The 22,432-nt window shown below is 45.5% G+C and overlaps 1 protein-coding gene across 1 annotated transcript; it reads right to left on the reverse strand.

Annotated features, from left to right (window-relative positions):
* Window positions 1-5,147: 5,147 nt before the first annotated feature.
* On the reverse strand, window positions 5,148-6,071 carry LOC106548687 (olfactory receptor 5V1-like). Its single transcript, XM_014066115.2, has one exon. The coding sequence runs from the start codon at window positions 6,069-6,071 to the stop codon at window positions 5,148-5,150; it is 924 nt and encodes a 307-aa protein (XP_013921590.2).
* Window positions 6,072-22,432: the final 16,361 nt, after the last annotated feature.

Genomic DNA, 22,432 nt, shown 5'->3' on the forward strand with positions numbered 1-22,432 from the left:
GGCCTTTGTCTCTGTTTCTTATGATCGGGAGAGCTCTTGGAGCCTTCGGAGTTGCACTAGCTAGTGGTTTGTTTCCAAGGAGTGGGGTGGCTGATTTGCGTGGCATTAGACGGAAGTGGGCAGCTGATTTTGCTTGTCATCGTCCCGGCCCCTTTGGGTGCCCCCCTTCATTCAATCAGACTTTCTCTGTGGTGTGGCCTCTCCTTTGCCCTTCCTTGAGGCTGCGGGGCTTCCCTCCTTACCATCCTTACCATCTGTCTCTCTCTGCTTATGGACTTTGGACTCTTGGACTCCCAGATTTACGACCTTGCTTCCTTGTTACGACCACTGCCGCCTACTGCTACCCCAGGGACACGATTTCAGCCACCCAGACTTTTGCCCCCCTTTGCCACGCTGTTTGGGGGAGAAGACAAACTACTCCCTCTGCATCCCTCTGCCATCGACTCAACTTTTGTGTTTCCGCCCTACGAACTTACGAACTTACTTGCACAATATCAATATCAATTTTAATATCTGCGCAACCCCCTCTTTTCTATATGTGGCGTGTATGTGTATGCTTGTGATTGAATGATCCTGTCTTCTTTTAAACTAGCATAATTTATTTTTACTGTATTGTTGTATTCTTTTGACTATAGTGGGGTATGTATGTGGAGAATGCCTGCTTGGTGCATATGAGGGGATTGAGAGTGTGGCCTGGAGCCCCCTCCACTGAGTGCAGAAGCAGAAGTGGATGGGGGCCCGGATCCGCCTCTCATCCCAGAGTGTTTGGTTTGAATGGCCTGCTGAGAAGAACGGGGGCCTTGGGAGACAGAGGGGGGTCTATGGGCATGGGGGCAGGCCGCAGCATTATGGTCATGACTGGGAGGGACAGGTATGATGGGAGCTACAGAGCTAGCCATTACCGGGGAAGAAGGGTTCGCTATGTCACAGCAATTCCTTGTTCCGGCCCTGAAAGCTCAACTTGGGAACCCGGTGACATGGGAAGCCAGGGCCCTGGTCTCAGGCTGCTGCTGCTAAATGCCAGGTCTGTGGTCCATAAAACTCCCCTCGTCCAGGACTTACTATTAGGCAAGGGGGCAGACCTGGCATGTATTACTGAAACCTGGCTGGGCCACCTGTCTACTGGACCCGTGTCCTTCCTGGTTGGTTTTGACCAGCAGGGAGGTGACACGAGGCTCAAACCAGAGGATTGTAAACACCTCTCTTCAGGAGGGGTCTTTCCCGCAACCTTTGAAGGAAGCAGTGGTGAGACCCCTCCTTAAGAAGCCTGCTCTGGACTAAGTGGCCCTTAAAAACTACCGTCCAGTCTCCAACCTCCCATTCTTAGGGAAGGTTGTTGAGAAGGTGGTGGCCTCCCAACTCCGGCGGACCTTGGATGAAGCAGATTATTTAGATTCCTTTCAGTCTGGTTTCAGGCCTGGTTACTGCACCGAAATCACTTTGGTCGCACTGACCAATGATCTCTGGCTAGCCAGGGATAGAGGACATTCCTCTATCCTGGTGCTTCTTGACCTCTCAGCGGCCTTTGATACCATCAACCATGGTATCCTTCTGCAGCGGCTGGAAGAGGTGGGAGTGGGAGGCACCATTTTATGGTGGTTCTCCTCTTACCTCTCTGGCAGGTCGCAGTTGGTGTTGGTCAGAGGACAGAGGTCGACCCCTAGGCCCCTTGAATATGGGGTGCCGCAGGGCTCGGTCCTGTCCCCCCTCCTATTTAACATCTAAATGAAGCTGCTGGGTGAGATCATTCGTCGGTACGGGATTAAATACCACCAGTATGTGGACAATACCCAGCTATATCTGTCCACCTCGTGCCAACTCAGTAAAGTGGTGGAAGTAATGTGCCAGTGCCTGGAATCTGTCAGGGTCTGGATGGGAATGAACAAGTTTGCGCTCAACCCTGACAAGTCCGAGTGGCTTTGGATGCTGCCCCCCAAAGATAGTCCAGATATTCCACCTTTAAACCTGGGGGGTGAAATTTTACATCCCTCAGAGAGGGTCCGCAACTTGGGTGTTCTCCTGGATCCGCAGCTGACACTAGAACACCATTTGTCAACTGTGACCAGGGGAGCTTTTGCCCAGGTTCACCTGGTGCACCAGTTGCGGCCATACCTGGACCGGAAAGGACTCCAAATGGTCACTCACGCCCTCGTTAGCTCAAGACTCGACTACTGTAACACGCTCTACATGGGGCTGCCCTTGAAGAGTGTTTGGAGACTACAATTGGTCCAGAATGCAGCTGCGCAAGCGATACTGGGTGTACCTAGATACACCCATGTTATACCTATCCTCTGTGAGCTGCACTGGCTCCCTATTGGTCTCCGAACATGCTTCAAGGTGCTGCTTATCACCTTTAAAGCCCTACATGGCCTAGCACCTGGATATCTCCGTGACCGCCTCCTGCCACATACCTCCCAGCGCCCAATAAGATCTCACAAGGTGGGCCTTCTCTGGGTGCCATCGACTACACAATGTCATCTGGTGGCTCCTCAGGGGAGAGCCTTCTCTGTAGCTGCCCCAGCCCTATGGAACGATCTACTCCCTGAGATCTGGACACTCACCACTCTCTCGGCCTTCCAAAAGTCTGTTAAGACCTGGCTGTTCCGGCAGGCCTGGGGCTGCTGATCTTTGACTGAGCTTCAGCTCCATTAAGATTGAGTGCATGTCTTTTTTAATTCGCTTTGTCTTGTATTTTAAATTCTTTTAATATTTTTTTAATTGTTTTTATGTAAACCGCCTGGAGTCCTTCGGGATTGGGCGGCGACAAATCCATTAAAACCTTAAAAAACCTAAACCTTAAACTGCAGGACTGGCATCTCCTTCTTACTATATTCCATCACAGCTTCCAAGGAGTAGAGCTTGTTCATTTGGGGCTCCCCATAACCTCTTATACACCCTGAGGCATTCCAATGCTCCACTTAATGACCTGCATGATTGCTTAATCCTGCAACTGGGATAGCTAGGATTGTGGTCAATCAGTGAGGCAGTCATGTGGATGTGACTTAGGCAATGACTTATGTCCAAAATTACAAGATTACATTGTGACTGTAAATTGAGGACTTTCTGTATGATATCATTTTTTTCCTATTTAAATTACAAAGACGCATGGATAAGTCCCTGCAGTTTCCTTTGCAAGGTATTTCAGAAATGGTTTGCCATTGCCTAAGAACTGAGAGAAAGTGATTGGGCCAAAGTTACTCAGATGGCAATGTACCATAAAGAAAAATGTTTCATAATGTTCATGAAATAAGATCAGTCAAGTTTGCTTTCAATAAAAATGAAATGATATGTTGAGCCACAAATTATTTAATTCAATTGTTTGTCAATTGTCATGAAATCAAAATATAATAGCAACAATAAGAATGTTTGGTTACATGTTTAATATTCTATAATGCAGTGAAATTAATGAATACTTTGGTTCCCAGAGATAAAACTTATTTTGTTTTTGACATTTTAAAAAAAAACATTTTCCTATAATTAAGAGTTAGTAAGGATCTACTAATCAGTTAAAGCTATGGACACTTTATTAAAATTAAAACTATATGCCATAAACACACAAATACAATTTGAAGTTATCTATTTTTATTCTTTATTCTATCAGCTACATAAGTCAATTTTTTTAAAATCAGAATTATCCTATATAAATTTTGAAGCATTTTTCACTTACTACATTGGTTATCTTTCTTATTATACTTTGAATCCTTGAGTCATTCTCTAAAAATAACCATACAAGATAGAATGCAAAACATTTAAAATACTGCAAAAAATAAATAAATTTAAAAATGTTCAGATTCCCTAAAATCAAATACATATGTAGCATCACCTCACACATATATACATGATGATTTCAGCTATTTTTTATTGATTTGTGAACAGAACTCCATGTTCATATAAGAAAATGTATGTTTCATATTGTATAGGAAGCTAGTATTCTTACATTTGGAAAATATTTCGGATGTGTCTATCATCTACTTATCTCTTATCTATCTTTGAATAAAAGTAGATGATCACAATCTCTTGTATTATTATAGTACATAATAATGTAGAATTGAAATATGGGAATAACTTTTCTTGAAGGTCTGTAGTGCTCTCTGAGCTTGGTTATTTTCTTGCAGATGTTTCATCATCCAGATTACATAACACCATCAGTTCTAGGGCTACTGATCATCTTATTTAGTTTGGTAATGAAATGTCTGCAAGAAAATAACCAAGCTCAGCTAACACCAAGGATCTCTCACTTCAACCCTGAGCTACATATAATGCCTCTTATTGATTACTTTTATTAAACTGCAACTATATTTTAATGAAGAAATTATATTGTTTACATGCTGACACAGCCCTTGAGATTCTTCCAACCTTACAAACTTTTCTCATTCCTTAGAGATAGATACCATTAAATAATAGTTATTTGGATCTTCCAGGTTAAATTTATTATGCCAAATAGTATTTGTGGTAATACTTGGGTTTTGTAATGATAGGAATAATGAAGCCACATGTATGGGGAACATCTCACAGGTTTAGCAACTACAGATCACTTTTTTCCAGAGATTTGATATAGTCATAAAAAATATCCGCAAAATAGTAGGTAGAACATAGGAGTGGGAGGAACGATTGTTAAGTTCAGATGCTGCAAAGTTGAATTTTAATGTGAAAATGTGCTTATCATAATGCTTCATACACTATTACCATTAGCATTCTTCTAAATACCAGGCACTAAATAGAAGAGCCAAAGTCAATATTCCTCTAAATTCTGTAGGTGTGAGCCTAGTCAAAGAATTTTAACCAGTTAAAATATTTTAGTCTTATTTCTCAAGACTACTCTTCTGTTCTCACAGACATAATCGAGTGATGGCATAAAAAATCTGTTCCAAATACACGTGGGAAAAAATATTTGAATAACTAACCCTGCAAGAATTGTCTGTAGGCATTTTTATGAACTAAATTATCATTCTTTAAGATGAACAATCAAGTTTCAGATTGGAATAAATATAATAAATAAACACATTACAGTAAATGTTGGGAAAACCAGTCCACATTGATATACATAAGTACATCAGAATCTGCATGTTTCACAATATAATTAAATATTCATTTTAATTGGAAAGACCATCTTGGAAACCATTAGCTTTTAACAAAAAAAAGTTTAATCATTTGTTAATTACATTTCTCCAGGCATTCATTACATCTTTATTGCGTAAGGTATATATGATAGGGTTTAAAAGTGGGGTTAAAATACTATATATTACTGGAATAAGTTTAGCTTGATTTGAAGAATTATTGTTATTTGACCTTGAATAAGTGAAAAGGGCACTTCCATAGTATAAAAGGACCACTGTGATATGGGAGGAACATGTGGAAAATACTTTTTGCCTGCCTTCTGAAGAGTGCATACTTAAGATGGTTGAAATGATGTAGCCATATGAAAGAAGGATGCATGCCAAAGGAGTCCAAGCTATGAAAAAGCCAATGGAGAGCAAAAGAACTTGATTGAGAGAAGTGTCTCCACATGATAACCTCAGCAATGGAGCAATATCACAATAGAAAGCATCCAGGTGGTTGTTGCCACAAAATGGTAACTGGAAGGCAAAGGTGGTATGTACTACTGAGTTGAGAAAGCCACCAGCCCAGCAAGCTGTAGCCAGTTGGAGACAAATTTCTTTGCTAATAATCAATGTGTAGCGTAGAGGATTGCAAATGGCAACATAGCGGTCAAAGGCCATCACGGCAAGCAGGAGGCACTCAATGCCCACAAAAGAAAAAAAGAAATATGCCTGAAGTGCACAACCTATGTAGGAAATGCTATTTTTTTCTGAGAGTAAATGAGCCAGCATCTGGGGGATAGTGGTGCTTGTATAGCAAATGTCCAGAAAGGAAAGATTTCCAAGGAAGAAATACATGGGGTTTTGGAGTTTCTGGTCCATCACCGTCATTAGGATAATGAAGGTATTCCACACCACAGTGAAGAGATAAATGATGAAGAACCCAGTGAAGAGCAAAAGATGGATTTCCTGCAGATTTCTAAAGCCAAGTATGATAAACTCAGTCAATCTGGTTTCATTGTGTACCATCATGTCTCAATCAAAATATGATCTATTCCTATATAGAATAAGAAAATCCATTTTGGTAAGATTAAATATTATATACCGTACATGAAATTAAAAACAATAGAAAGATGAAATATAACATAGTTATACTTTCAATATAATATGTACAAGGGAAATAAGCATTATGGCATCAAACACTCAAAATAGTTTGGGAGTTATCCATTTTTATTTCTTATGTCATTAATTCAAGCAAGTAAGTTGCTAAAACTGGATTATCCTCTGCATAAAATTTGAAACAGCTTTCATTGCCTCTATTGACTGTGTATCTCGTTATCTTAGGTCTTTGAGGCATTTTCAACAATATAGCAATAAGGAATAGAGTACCGAATTTTTTAAAACAGTAAAAAATAAAACAAAATATTTGACTGTTCCAAATCTTCTAAAATCATTCCTCTCTCTAGTATATGCACGGTGATTTCTTCAATTTCTTAGTTCATTTGTGAACAGAAATCCCTCTTTATATAAGAAAAAATGTTTTGTATTGGATAAGAAGCTAGGGTACTTACATTTGTTCTAAATATTTCAAAAGTACCTGTCACCTATCTATTCATCATCTTCTATTTATCACCACCTCTCTGAGTAAAAGCAGACAATTGCAGTCTCTTCTAGATTTAAATATGGATACAACTTTTATTAAGATGCAAACCTCTTTTAAATAAGATAAATTTGTATTTTCTTTAAAGTGCAGAAATAAACCAAATCTCTTGAGGTTCTTCCAACCTTATTAGCTTTTCTCATTCCTCAGAGATACTTACCATTAAATAACAAGTAAGTGGAACTTCTAGTTTAAACAAATTATGCCAAACAGAATTTATGCTAATTCTTGAGTCTTGTAGCAATGATGACAATGAAGAAGCCACATGCTACAGAGAATATTTGTTTCAGACTCAAAATTTCAAGAAAGACACGCTACATTACTTCAAAGCAGTTCCTCATCTATAGGCAGAAATATAGCCAAATTAAAGCAATTATTGTTATCACTAAAGATACACTTTGAAAACTTTTCGGTAGGAATTGTCTTGACCATTTTCCTCTCAAAGAAACTGTCTAATCTTCACCTTCTCTTCCACCTGTGGAATGCAGCCCCTCCTTCCTGGAAATCCAGACTATATTCCATCTGGCAGTTTTAAAAACTACTTAGAAAGAAGAGTATTTTTTTTCTGGGATTTTTCTTTATACACAAAAAGTATAAACAAAGTGATAGATAGCAGATAGGACATGATGAATGAGAAGAATCAATTATATTCAGACAATATAAAATTTGAAAATTAAGGCTTTAAAAGGATGATTATGATGATGCTCTATATCAGCAATGGCGAACCTTTTTTGGCTTGTGTGCCAAAAGTGGGGGGAGCGCAGTTATGGGTTGTGAGCATGCCACACCCATAATGCAATGTGCAACCCCCCAGTGCGCATGTGCGCACTACAGGCATTCCCCATTTTTTGGATGCTTTTTTTGCCCTCCACAGGCTCCAGAGGCTTTATAGGAGCCTGGGGAGGGTGAAAACGGCCTCCCTGCCCCCCCTTGGAAGCCCTCTGGAGGCTTCAGGAACCTTCAGGAGGCTTCGCTGAAGCCTCTGGAGCAGTCAAAACAACTCTCCTAGCAAACTGGAAGTCCATTCCCAAACATCCGGTTTGCCCATAGGGCCAATTTTTTGCACTCTGGAGGCTTCAGGAAAGCTCATGAAGCCTCTGGAGGGCCACCGGGGGGGGGGGGGGCAGGAGAAGCTCTTTTCACCCTCCCCAGGCTCCTATAAAGCCTCTGGAGACTGGGGAGGGTGAAAAATGGCTTTAAAAAAGGGTGAACTCAGTTGGCCAGGGTGCACATGCACCCTGGCCAGCTGACAGGGCAAGCGCCTCGTGTGTCCTGACAAATGGCTCCACATACTACCTGTGGCACACGTGCCATAGGTTCACCATTACTGCTTTAGATACTTACCATGTTTTCCACAAAATATGACCAGATCTTATTTTGGGGGCGGGTGCAGTGGTGAATTACACTTACTGTCACTACTGGTTTGCAGACCACGCATGAGCATGTTCCATCATGCGTAAATGACTTGCGCTGTGTGCACCTGCACAATTCACCATCCCTGAGACAACCAACTGATTGTGGGGTTTGTGCAGACACTGCACATTGTGCACACATGTGCAATTTGCCTTTTGCCATAAAAACAGAGTGCAGTGGGTGGGTGGGCCAAAAGAGCCTTGATACCAGTTATTTCTCAGCTGCTCCGGACCACTACCAGTCCAGCCGAACTGGGCCAAACCATCAGCAACCCATATCTGGGATGGTAATCATCCACTGACTCACTTAATTTGCACATGTCCCGCCCCCAGCAGCCTCCTTTCTGCTATCAGAGGCCTTCAGGATTTTTTTCTGAGGCCAGCAAGACTTTCCTGAAGGCCTCTGAAGCTGATGACAGTGCTCCGGATCAGTTGGCTGCAGAGGCCTTTAGGAGAGCCTTACAGGCCTTGCCAGCTACAGAAGAAAATGGGCTGGCAAGGCAGGTGTCAGGATGTGTGAGTCCTGGCTACAAATGTCTGAAGGTAAGTAGCAGAGCAACTCCATCCCCCCATCCCCACCCTAGCTTGATTTTTACCCATGCACCCTGGAGTGGGTGGAGTCTTAATTTAGGGCTTATTTTGTGGGTAGGATTTATATTGGGCACACATGTAAAAATTAAGCTATATATCACTTAAGTTATAAATAGGAATAAAATAGGATAGGAAGAAAAGGGGGGGTGAAAATACTGTGTATTTCTTGAATAAGCTAAGCTTGGTTTGAGAAAAGACTGTTATTTGAGCTCAAATAGGTGAAAATATCACTTCCATAGTATAAAAGGACTACTGTGAGATGGGAGAAACAGGTAGAAAAGGCTTTTTGCTTCCCTTCAGAAGAGTGCGTCCTTAAGATGGTTGAAATGATATAGCCATATGACAGAAGGAGTCTAAGCTATGAAAAAACCAACGGAGAAAAGAGCAAAATAACTTGATTGAAAGAAGTATCTTCACATGAAAATCTCAGTATCACAGTAGAAAGCATCCTGGTGGTTGTTGCCACAAAATAGTAACTGGAAAGCAAAGGTGGTATCTACTACTAAAATGAATAAGCCACTGCCCCAGCATGCTGTAGGCAGTTGGAATCAAATTTCTTTGCTAATAATCAGTGTATAGTGTAACGGATTGCAAATGGCAACATAGATGTCAAAGGCGCTCAATACCCACAAAATAAAAGGAAAAGAAATATTTCTAAGGAAGAAATACATGGGATTTCAAAGTTTCTGGTTCACCAATGTCATTAGGATAATGAAAGTATTCCACACTGAAGGTATACCACAGTGAAAAGATAAATGATGAAGAATCCAGTGAAGAGAAAAAGATGGATTTCCTGCATGTTTCCAAGTATGATGAACTTGGTCAGTTTAGTTTCATTTTGTATTTCTATGTCTCAATGAAAATAAGATCTATAGCTGTAGAGGAATAAGAAAATCTATTTAATGTTTAAATATTAAATATTTAAATATTAGACACAGAGAATTAAAGGTAGTATGAGATATGTCATAAGACAGAGTTGTGGTTTCAAGTGTACTATTCTTTTCAAAGAAAATGAGCAGAACCAGTGTGATCTAATGCATTGACTTTTATGGTATGATCTCCTGCATATATGGACAAAGCTCTTATATGTGTAATGTATGTCTTTTAAAACTGACATGAAGAATATGGTAATAAAAAGTGAGAAGGCATTATTGTAATATAAATAAAGCACAATAATCACATAAAAATCAATTGACTCTTTTAGCTCAAATGATTGTCTCAATACTGATAGTGCCATTAATTAAAAAAAATTAAAAAAATAATTTTATTATTATTGTACAATTGTATCACAGCGGCCAGTTGTTTCGCCGGATTTGGCATTGGTTACTAGTCGGGCCCCACCCAGGGGCCTAGGACGTCGTAACGTATTTTCTTAATATGCGTGCAGATCCAAGCAGTGTGGCTTTTTGCATTTGACTGATGGTGATTTTGTCAATTTTTAACTGTTTTAAATGTAATTCCAGTGCTTTTGGAATAGCACCCAGTGTGCCAATTACCACTGGAATTACCACTGCTGGTTTGTGCCATAGTCGTTGAATTTCGATTTTTAAGTCCTGGTATCTTGCGATTTTTTCATGTTCCTTCTCGGCGACCCTGCTATCACCTGGTATTGCAATGTCTATGATTGTGACCTTATTTTTCTCAACCAGTGTGATGTCTGGTGTATTTTGTTGGTTTGTATACGGAAATCCCACAAGATCTTGACCATCTGATTTTCTGTGACTTTTTCAGGCTGATGTTCCCACCAGTTTGTTGCTGTTTTAATATTATAATTTTTGCACAAATTCCAATGGATCATTTGTGCTACTGAATTGTGCCGCAATTTATAATCAGTCTGCGCGATTTTTTTACAGCAGCTGAGTATGTGATCAACAGTTTCGTCAGCTTCTTTGCAAAGTCTGCATTTGGCATCATCAGAGGATTTTTCGATTTTGGCCTTAATGGCATTTGTGCGGATAGCTTGTTCTTGCGCAGCCAGTATTAGTGACTCTGTTTCTTTCTTTAATGTACCTGTTTTTAACCATAACCAAGTTTGTTTACTGTCCACTTTATCTTTTATTTTTTCCAGAAATTGACCATGCAGTGCTTTGTTCTGCCAACTCTCCATTCTTGATTTTATCACATCTTTTCTGTATTCTTGTTTTGTCTGTTGGGCCTTCAGTAGATTTTTGTTCTTTACTTCGATTAATAGATGTTCTTGACTTTCTTTTAAATAATCAGCCAGTGCATGTTTTTCTTCTTCAACTGTTTGCTTCACTTGTAATAATCCTCTGCCACCTGATTTTCGGGGCAGATACAGTCTATCAGTATCACTACGTGGATGTAAACTGTAGTGCATTGTCATTAGTTTCCTGGTTTTTCGGTCCAAAAGGTCCAAATCAGCTTGTGTCCAGTTAACTATGCCAGCTGTGTATCTTATAACTGGTATTGCCCAGGTATTTATGGCTTTGATTGTATTTCCACCATTCAATTTAGATTTCAAAATTTTCCTAACTCTGTTGGTTTTATTATTATTATTATTATTATTGTTATACAATTGTATCACAGCGGCCAGTTGTTTCGCCGGATTTGGCATTGGTTACTAGTCGGGCCCCACCCAGGGGCCTAGGACGTCGTAACGTATTTTCGTAATATGCGTGCAGATCCAAGCAGTGCGGCTTTTTGCATTTGACTGATGGTGATTTTGTCAATTTTTAACTGTTTTAAATGTAATTCCAGTGCTTTTGGAATAGCACCCAGTGTGCCAATTACCACTGGAATTACCACTGCTGGTTTGTGCCATAGTCGTTGAATTTCGATTTTTAAGTCCTGGTATCTTGCGATTTTTTCATGTTCCTTCTCGGCGACCCTGCTATCACCTGGTATTGCGATGTCTATGATTGTGACCTTATTTTTCTCAACCAGTGTGATGTCTGGTGTATTATGCGCCAGTATTTTGTCGGTTTGTATACGGAAATCCCACAAGATCTTGACCATCTGATTTTCGGTGACTTTTTCAAGCTGATGTTCCCACCAGTTTGTTGCTGTTTTAATATTATAATTTTTGCACAAATTCCAATGGATCATTTGTGCTACTGAATTGTGCCGCAATTTATAATCAGTCTGCGCGATTTTTTTACAGCAGCTGAGTATGTGATCAACAGTTTCATCAGCTTCTTTGCAAAGTCTGCATTTGGCATCATCAGAGGATTTTTCGATTTTGGCCTTAATAGCATTTGTGCAGATAGCTTGTTCTTGCGCAGCCAGGATTAGTGACTCTGTTTCTTTCTTTAATGTACCTGTTTTTAACCATAACCAAGTTTGTTCACTGTCCACTTTATCTTTTATTTTTTCCAGAAATTGACCATGCAGTGCTTTGTTCTGCCAACTCTCCATTCTTGATTTTATCACATCTTTTCTGTATTCTTGTTTTGTCTGTTGGGCCTTCAGTAGATTTTTGTTCTTTACTTCGATTAATAGATGTTCTTGAGTGTCTTTTAAATAATCAGCCAGTGCATGTTTTTCTTCTTCAACTGTTTGCTTCACTTGTAATAATCCTCTGCCACCTGATTTTCGGGGCAGATATAGTCTATCAGTATCACCACGTGGATTATTATTATTATTATTATTATTATTATTATTATTATTATTATTATTATTATTATTATTATTATTATTTTGTAGACTCTGGATATTAGCAGAATTTATAAAAACTGTCTGGAAAGAAAAAATAATGTGATTTGAATTTATCCTATCAGTATATCCTAACTCTCTCCAGATGGATTTTCAGTATAAACCTGCAAATATAATGTTGGGGAGAATATCCATCTGGTTCAGTTCCAATCTATGAGAAAGGTACTGGAGACAAAATGTAGGCTGGAGGCTGATTGGAAAAATGGTTTAATTATGAAGCAGAACTACATGGGTAATTCTGGGCAGCTGCCAAATGAAGTTGAGAGTGGGCGGAGGGTTATATCTTCTCTGAGCTTTTTATTTGGGATTTCTGTTCCTGTGCAAGAACATGTATTATTTTGACTGTTGTAGGAGTTACGTTGGGGTCATGGCTAAGGTGACCAGATTTTCAGATTGGTAAAGAGGGACACCATTGACCGGGGGGGGGGGGGCGCTTGATTAAAAATTTTATATTTTGTCAAACATGACCCCAGGACACTGAGACCATCATAAATACGAATCTGTTGCCAAACATCAAAATTTTGATCACGTGACCATGAGGATGCTGCAACGGTCGCTAAGTGTGAAAATGGTCATCAGACACTTTTTTCAATGCCATTGTAACTTTGGCCACTAAATGAACTGTTTGAGGCTTGCATTATAATGCCTTATGCCAGCTTACATTTTCAAGAGAGAGAAGCTAAACTCCTTGTTAGAATTGAAATAGAAATGAATAGAGTAGAGTAAAATAGAATAGAATAGTTTATTAGCCAAGTGTGATTGGACACACAAGGAATTTGTCTTTGGTGAATATGCTCTCAGTGTACATAAAGAAAAATAAAATAGTAAGATAGTGGGATCCTTGCTGCGCCAAGCCTTCACTAATCCTCTCACTTTCATCAAAAACAGTAAAAACCAATCATGCTTTTTTATTTCTATTTATTATTTTGCTATGGCGACATATGAATATATATGCACATTCCAAACAGATTTTCTTACTAAACAGCCACCATTCTCATCCATAGGCCACTAAATTCCTCACAAACCTTTTCTGTATTCTTTCATTTCCTTCCATCCATTTTATTTATTTAATACAGAGTAGATTAGGCTGTCAGCCTTAGTCATTCTTCTAACATGACAACAATTCTTACCAACAAGGATGGTATTGGCACATTTTAGCTAATGCAACCTAAACATAATCAAAGCCTATTTCACTTAAAGTATGCTAACTTTATTTTATGCCTTCCCACGCATTACATGGCTTGAACGTTCGCGGATCGCCACCAAATTGCACAGGTGGTTGTTCTACCAGATGGACATCCTTACTTTTTCTCGAAAACGGGAGAGAGGCTGCCTTTACTAGTCTAGCCCCATAACAACAACCCTACGAGGTAGGCTGGGTTTTTAAAAAAGCGAGTATCGGGGAATTCTGTGACTGCACCACCTCTTCGCTGCTCTCGCTTCTCAGGGAGCCTTTCATCTCGCCGAGCAGCCCGTTCTCGGAACAAAACGCCTCCCCTCCACTGCTGTCCTTCCACCAAAACACAGAGAGAGAGCTTGCACGGTCTTTTCCAGCGCAACCCCTCTCGGCACCATCCCCACTGACTGCCAGGTGTATCCGCCTCTGAGCCTCTCCGTGCAGTCACCCCCTTTCCTGTCACCCCCCACCCCCAAAACAAACCACCAGTGCTCCTCCCACTCCCCCACTCCCCAGGCCTGCAGTGCCCTGAAGCGCGCCTCGCTCTTCAGCTGGACGCCGCCACGCATTTCCCCCCGAAGTTCTGCACGTGAGGGCTCCACCCAGCTTCTAGCGCCGGAGACTGCCAGAGCCCGAGAGCTGAGAAGGAAAAGGCCGGAGGGAAGCGTGCTCCGTCTCCAAGCCCAAGACTTCTCAGCAGCTGCCTGCCTCTGAGTTCTCGATGGGCAAGAGGAAGCGGGTAGGCTAGCTCGGAGCGCAAGAACTACCCTCCGTGCCGCAGCTGTGTCTGGATCAGCCCTCTGGAATTCTGCTCACTTTTTGCCTACTTTCTCCTCTGCTGGACCCCAAAGTTCAAATCCTTCCTGCTGGAGGAATTCCACTTATGGCCTCAGGTCTATTTACCAGTTAGAGGGTCTGGAATTGACCGTTGCCAGTTGGGGGGCGCAGAGGAACCCAGCAGACAGATGAGAGACTGGGGGAGGGGGGAGGAAGAGATCCCGTCCAGGGTAAAAAGAGGGAAAAGCGGAGAGCCTACCCTGGACGGGATCTCTTCTTCCTCCCCCCCCCGGTCTCCCGTCTGTCTGCTGGGTTCCTCTGCGCCCTGCAATGCCCATCTGGGTTGGCTTCCTTGGACACTCAGCTTCCACCACCACCACCACCTTCCCTCCGACCAACTGTCAGTTTATTCTTTGCTACAAACAAAACACGGGGAAGCCGGCATCGAGTTTTCAGTGACTCCGAGGTGTGCTAACTGAAATGCGGTCTTCCTTCAGTCTCTGCTTGGAGCCTCTGGGATGATTGTTGGCGGGTGGGGGAAGCAAGGGCGCAGCTGAGCTGGGGAGGCAGAGATGAGAAGTGAAGGCTAAATGCAAAGCGCGCTGAAGAGAGCAAGCGAAGCATCCCCAAAGCGAAGGACGGGCGGGAAGCGCTTGGCCAGCATGTGAGAAGGCAGGCTGGAAGTGGCTGCGGAAGGGAAAAGAGGCGGCCACGTGTATCGGTTCTCCTTGCGGTAGATAAGGGAGGTTCGTAGCAAGGGTCCGCTGGCAGGTAGGCTTGGGCGGGGCAAAGGCCTCAGGTCGGGGGAGCGAGAATTGGCGGGGAGGAAATGGAGATGGCCGAGCCCGGGGAAAGCACCGGGGAAAGAAGAGATCCCATCCAGGGTAGGCTCTCCGCTTTTCCCTCTTTTTACCCTGGGCGGGATCTCTTCCTCCCCCCCGTCTCCCATCTGTCTGCTGGGTTCCTCTGTGCCCTGCGATGCCTGGCGCCTCGTGAACATGGGTGGTGGTGATGTGACGCCTTTGCAGGTGCTTCAGTTGCCCCTGATCGTGGGCGGATCTCAATTGACGAGGAACTCAATAATCCTGGTACATAAAGCTTTCCCCCCCCCCCCCGGAAACTGAAGCTCGTTTAAAGAAAAAGAGAAGGGCGGGCAGCTTCATGTGAGTGAGTAACTCCGGAGGTGGGAATCGGGAGGCTTTGGGTGGGCAGTGGCGCTTCTCTTGCAAACGGGGATCAGCGCACTCACCGCCTCCCCCTCCCCCAGGAGGAGCTCTGCAGCGGGACAGACAAAAAGAGGGGGAGATCGCCCCTTCCTCCTCCGAGCCCCCAAACCCCATCTTCCCTGGCCTGCACCCCTGCGCTCAGGCTCCTTTGGGTTTGGGGTTAATCCGAATGGGTGGAGCAGGGGATCCCTGGGGCGGAGGCCTCCCAGTGCAACGGTCTTCTGCAGCTCCAGAGCGAACCTTCGCCTTCCCCACCCAGGATTGCAAGGCTGGAGGCCTCGGCAGCAGCCACCCCCACCCCCAGCCGGCCAACCCTCACCCATACCATGAGTTTACTGGCCAGGTATCCATTGAGCTGGAGGGTAGGCACCGTGGCTTCCTCGCCGCTAGTCTCGCTGCTTTCCCCGGGCTTGGCTCCATATCCTCCCCACCCATTCTCACTCCCCTGACCTGAGGCCTTCGCCCCGCCCAAGCCTACCTGCCGGCAGACTCTTGCTACGAACCTCCCTTATCTACTGCAAGGAGAACCGATACACGTGGCTGTCTCTTTTCCCTTCCACAGCCACTTCCAGCCTGCCTTCTCACATGCTGGTCAAGCACTTCCCGCCCGTCCTTCGCTTTGGGGATGCTTTGCTTTCTCTCTTCAGCGCGCTTTGAATTTAGCCCTCACTTCTCATCTCTGTCTCCCCGGCTCAGCTGCGCCCTCGCTTCCCCCACCCGCCAACGATCATCCCAGAGGCTCCAAGCAGAGACTGAAGGAAGATCGCATTTCAGTTAGCGCACCTTGGAGTCACCGAAAACTCGATGCCGGCTTCCCCGCTGTGACTGGTGGGGACGGCGATGAAAGCTTGGGCTCCACTCCTCCGTCTGGGGCTGTGGCTAACAGGGGCAGCCAAGCGCTTTCCTCAAAAACCCCGCCTTCCACACACACCCAGCTTCCAAAATCCAGGGAGTTGCGGGGAGGGATGATCTTCTTCCCCCTTTCTCAGGTTGCCCGGTTCCCCCCCCCCAGTTCCTCTCATGAGTAGCTTGCAAGGGAAGGCGCGGGGAAGATGGCTGCCTGAGTTTTTCGCTGGAAGAGAGCTGAAATCGCCTCAGAATTGAGCCCGCTGAACGCCAGACCCTGACAGGGCGAAAATTCCGTGAGGAGAAATTGAAGCGATCTTGGTTGGGGTGCTTATTTTGGGAAGCACTGCCCTGGCAACCTGGGGATGGCTTCGACATTTTCGGACGGTCTCGAGCGGCCCGCGGCATTGTTGGGCGCCCCCCCCACTCCACGGACAGCGGCTCCTAGCTGAATAGGCTAGTTCAGAGAGCTGGGGATGAACTTGGCTGAGTTTGGGTTGGCGTTGGCTGAGCGGGACGGTGCTTTGCCTGTTGCCTGTTGCATCTGAGGGTGCTTGGAGGGTGCTGCTGTGGCCTGAGCGACCTTGCGACTTGAGCGGTCTGCTGTGTGGGCGGGCAGCCCCCCTCTCATGAACGGCTATCATCGGGCTTGTCTGTTTTTGGGGTAACACTACCTGAGTCTGGCCGCGGAGGGACGCCGTGCTTGGAGGCAGTGTCCTGGTGGTTGTGGGCAGGGTTGGGAATTTACTACTCCGCACTATGGATCCATGTGACTGGCTTTTTCATCGTTGCCGTGGTTGATCCTGGCGCCCCTCCTGCCCCCCCCTCCTCCATCACAGCGTCTGGCTTTAACTACCATCTGACTTTAATTACCATCTCATCACTGCTACCTCAGACCTCCATCACAGCTTCTGACTTTAATTACCATCTGACTCTAATTACCATCTCACTATTGCCACCTCAGTCCGCCTCAGACCGGCTTTTACAATCTTACAATCTTTTTGCAATCCTGACTTGGGACCCCTGTGGCCACAACCGCTACTGCAACCATCTGTAATTTTAATTACCATCTGACTTTAATTACCACCTTATTATTGCTACCTCAGACCGGCCTCTACAATCTTAGCTTGTGATCCCCGTGGCCACTACTATTACTACTACCATCTGTGACTGTTCCCGGCTTGCCTTCCCAGACAATGCTGCCTACCTGAACTGTTCCATCACATATGCCACCCTGCCATTCTGGCTGTTGCTGCTCGGCCATGGAGCTTTTTGATCTCCGTCTTCGCCGAGAGCTGTGCATACCATCCTGTACCTACAACTCCTGCAGAAAAGAAAAGTGGAGGACAAAGAGGACGTGGGTAGGGAATTGCTCTTTCCCCTTGCGACCGGGATTAATCCCACACCTACTCTACATTGTAGAACTTTGTCCCTTCTATCTGATCCAGTGGAAGAGGAGCTCCTGGGCGCAAAGACTTGTTCTCTCCTGCTCTACTACTAAAAAGAGGAGAGGGCGGGACGCCTCTTTGGACTTATATTTTCCATCTTGTGTTATATCGGACTCTCTACCGGTCTCGGCAGAAGCATAAGCCTAGTACGGACTTCATGTGCCTATGCAATTTTTAATTTGGTATGTTGAGTGTATGGGATTGTATATGATCGTGTGAATGATCCCACTTTTATTGTTATTACCGTTGTATTTTTGTGTTTTAATTATTATGTGGGGACTGTCTGTGTGAGCGCTTGAGTATGTTTGATTCGGAGGACCTGCCGGGGAATGCGGGGGTGGTTGGGGGGATCACGGCCATGGGAGTGGGTCGGAGCATTGCGGTTGTAACAGGGAGGGGCAGATATGGCGGGGACTTTAGGGCTGGCCATTACCGGAGAAGGAGGGCTCGCTACATCACAGAGATCCCTCCTTCTGGCCCTATGAGTCCCTCTCCGAGGCCAGATGGTGCGAGTAATCAGGACCCTGGTCTCAGGCTGTTGTCGCTAAATGCCAGGTCTGTTGTTCACAAGGCTCCCCTCGTCCGGGACTTAATTTTAGATGAGAGGGCAGATCTGGCATGTATTACTGAAACCTGGCTGGGCAGGAAGGGAGGAGTCCCCCTCGTAGAGATGTGCCCAGTCGGATTTCAGGTGCTTCATCAGCCGAGAGCCCAGGGAAGGGGTGGCGGTGCGGCTATCGTTATCCGGGAGTCTTTAGCACCTCATAGGATCCCTGCTCCGGAGCTTGTCAGGTGTGAGTCCCTGCTGGTGAAGTTGGACCTCAAGGGTCAAGTGGGTCTGCTGCTAACGTACCTGCCTCCCAACAGCATTGCAGCAGCCCTCCCCTCGCTCCTCGAGTCAGTAGCTGAGCTAGCAATTGAGTTCCCCAGGCTTATGGTCCTGGGGGACTTCAATTTGCCTTCGCTCGGTGAACACTCTGATGGGTCGCAGGAGTTCATGGCTTCCATGACAGCCATGGGCTTGACCCAGGTAATTCGGGGCCCAATCCACGCAACGGGTCACATGCTCGACCTCGTATTCCTCTCGGAGCAGTGGACATGTGATCTTGGTCTGAGGGGTAATGAGATCATACCCCTGTCGTGGTCAGACCACTGCCTACTGAGGCTTGACTTCCAGAGGCCAAACCCCCACTGTAGGGAGGAGGAACCGACCAGGTGGTTCCGCCCCAGGCGACTTATGGACCCCCTGAGGTTCCAGACGGAGCTTAGGGTTATTCCTGATACTCTCGCCCACAGTTCGGCAGAGACTCTGGTTGCTGCCTGGCACTCGGCAGCATCGGAGTCCCTTGACCGGATTGTGCCACTATGGCCCCTCCAGGTCAGCGGATCCTGGAGGCCTCCTTGGTTCACCGAGGAGCTCCGGGAGAAGAAGCGCCAGAGGAGACGCCTAGAGCACCTGTAGAGGTCCGATAAGTCCGAATCGAACCGAGCACTTTTAACAACTTGCACCAAGGAATATATCAGGGCATTGAGGACAGCAAAAAGAACGTATATTGCTACCTTGGTTGCGTCCGCTGAGTCCCGCCCAGCCGCCCTGTTTAGGATAACCTGCTCCCTCCTAAATAGGAGGGATATGGGGGACCCCCTGCAGGGTAGGGCTGAGGATTATGTCCAGTTCTTAGCGGACAAAGTTGCTCGGTTTTGGTCGGACTTGGACTCCACCTTTGCAGATCCAGCCGAGGCACAGGGAGATAACTTGACAGACCATCTCTGGGTTGAGTTTCAGGATGTTGCCCCTGGGGATGTGGACAAGGCCATACGAGCTGTGAGTGCCTCCACCTGTGTACTGGACCCGTGTCCCTCCTGGCTGGTTGCCAACAGCAGTGAGGTGACACGAGGCTGGATCCAGGCGGTTGTTACCGCCTCTCTTCGGGAGGGGCACTTCCCCGCCGCACTTAAAGCAGCGGTGGTGAGACCCCTCCTGAAGAAACCATCCTTGGATCCAGCCGTTCTCAACAATTACCGTCCAGTCTCCAACCTCCCCTTCGTCGGGAAGGTTGTTGAGAAGGTGGTGGCCTTCCAGCTTCAATGGTCCTTGGAGGAAGCTAGTTACCTTGACCCCTTCCAGTCCGGCTTCAGACCTGGTTATAGCACAGAAACCGCTTTGGTCGCATTGACCGATGATCTCTGGAGAGCCAGGGATGGAGGCCATGCGTCCATCCTGGTTCTCCTTGACCTCTCGGTGGCTTTCGATACCATCGACCATGGTATCCTTCTGCGACGACTGCGAGAGGTGGGGGTGGGAGGCACTGTTTTGCAGTGGTTCTCCTCCTACCTCTCGGACAGGTCGCAGTCGGTGTTGGTTGGGGGGCAGAGATTGTCCCCTAGGCCCCTAACATATGGGGTGCTGCAGGGTTCGGTCTTATCCCCCCTACTATTTAACATCTACATGAAACCGCTGGGTGAGATCATTCGGAGGCATGGGATAAAATACCACCAATACGCGGACGACACTCAGCTGTATCTGTCCGCCCCGTGCCAACTCAATGAAGCGGTGGACGTGATGAACCGGGGTCTTGAAGCCGTTAAGAACTGGATGAGAGCTAACAAACTGTTACTCAACCCAGACAAGACCGAGTGGCTGTTGTGTTTCCCTCCCAATAATTTGGCCAGTGTTCCATCGCTCAGGCTGGGGGGTCAAATTTTATACCCCTCAGATAGGGTTCGCAACTTGGGAGTCCTCCTGGACCCACAGCTGACTTTTGACCATCACCTGTCGGCTGTGACCAGGGGGGCATTTGCCCAGGTTTACCTGGTACGCCAGTTGCGACCCTACATGAACCGGGAGGCTCTCACAACAGTCACTCGAGCCCTTGTGACCTCTAGGCTGGAATACTGCAATGTGCTCTACATGGGGCTGCCCTTGAAGAGCATCCGGGGACTTCAGCTAGTCCAGAATGTGGCCGTGCAAGTGATAGTGGGTGCACTGCTGTTCGCCCACATAACACCTATCCTCCGCGAGCTGCGCTGGCTACCTGTTGATCTCCAGGTGCACTTCAAGGTGCTACTTACCACCCATAAAGCCCTCCATGGTATTGGATCTGAGTACTTGAGAGACCGCCTCCTGCCAATTACCTCTCTTCGACCTATCAGATCGCACAGATTAGGCCTCCTCCAAGTTCCATCCGCCAGTCAGTGCCGACTGGTGACTACATGGAGGAGAGCCTTCTCAGTAGCAGCTCCGACCCTTTGGAACGATCTCCCTGTGGAGATTCGCACCCTCACCACCGTCCAGACCTTCCGCACAGCCCTTAAGATCTGGCTATTCCGTCAGGCCTGGGGATAAAAATTCTAATCCGCCCCACCCAAATGTTGAATGAAAGTTGCGTTTTATTGTTTTAATTTTTTTTTACTCACATATTGTCTTATGTTTTGTCTTGCACTCCCCCTCCCGTGAATTGTAAGCTGCCCTGAGTCCCCTCAGGGAAAAAGGCGGCCTATAAATAATAAATAAAATCTTTAAAAATCTAAATCTAAAACCCTTGCTAAAGGCCGCAGCTGCCCACCCGAAGCGGCGAAGCCTCCCGATTCCCACTGGCACCGGAGTTACTCACGAGGGCAGTGCATCAAAAGCAAATGGTGAAGGCAAAATGAAATGGAGACTCGTGAGAGTCGCGACTCATGCGGCGTGCTTAAGCGGACTCCAGCCAATCAGTGAGCTGGCTGGGATGGAAAATTTTAAGCACGCCTCTTGCGTGCTTAAAGTTTTCCATCCCAGCCAGCTCACTGATTGGCTGGAGTCCAGGCCAATCAGTGAGCGGTAGGCTGGGCTGGCTTAGATTTTTAGTGTAGATAGAATAGATGGGGCAATGGAACGAGCCAGCTAGCGGCAGCTGATGATGGGCGGGGGAGCCAGCGAGCGCCAAAATAAAGCGGGGTTTTTTGAGAAGCGGGCGGGACGTGGGAAAAATAATGAAAAATCATGCCTGTCCTGCCAGATGCGGGACGTCTGGTCACCCTAGTCATGGCTGGCTCTATAGGTTGTCTGAGCTCCCAGGTTTGGCTGACGTTTGGACTGCTGAGATGATGCAGTGAAAAGCCTTATGTTCTGAAAGGGTGTTGGGCAATTCCTATTATGGTTTAATTGCTTTGTCCTGGTTTGGATCTTTAGATCTTGAGTTGACGGCTAATCCTATCACTCTGCCTTTCAAAGTTTGATGCAGGGAATAATGGATTATCAAATCTGCATTTTTCAAAGCTGCCCCAGCTCAGTATCTGCTTGGGGGCAGGAAGCTGAGTCTCTGTTTCTTCTCTGTCTTAATATTTTTTATTTCTCTTTTAGGGGAAATATTTTATCCCTTTTAAAAAAAATATTCCTCAAAATATTTCATTCTTCTAAGATGGAGTGGGGTGGGTAATTGGCTTCCCACAATAAAATTTATAGTATCTGTTAGAATTTATCATTGCCAATAGAAAACAGACATTTTTCCAAAACATTTAGAGAAGATTATTCTAAAGGGATAAAGACTCATATCTTGAATGAAGACTTAAAAAAAATATTGTAGGAAGTATAATATAATGTCA

Source organism: Thamnophis sirtalis, unplaced genomic scaffold, assembly GCF_051295495.1.
Source record: "Thamnophis sirtalis isolate CommonGarterSnake01/CBP01778 unplaced genomic scaffold, rThaSir2_p1.2 scaffold_4, whole genome shotgun sequence".
In the NCBI taxonomy this organism is placed as follows: domain Eukaryota; kingdom Metazoa; phylum Chordata; class Lepidosauria; order Squamata; family Natricidae; genus Thamnophis; species Thamnophis sirtalis.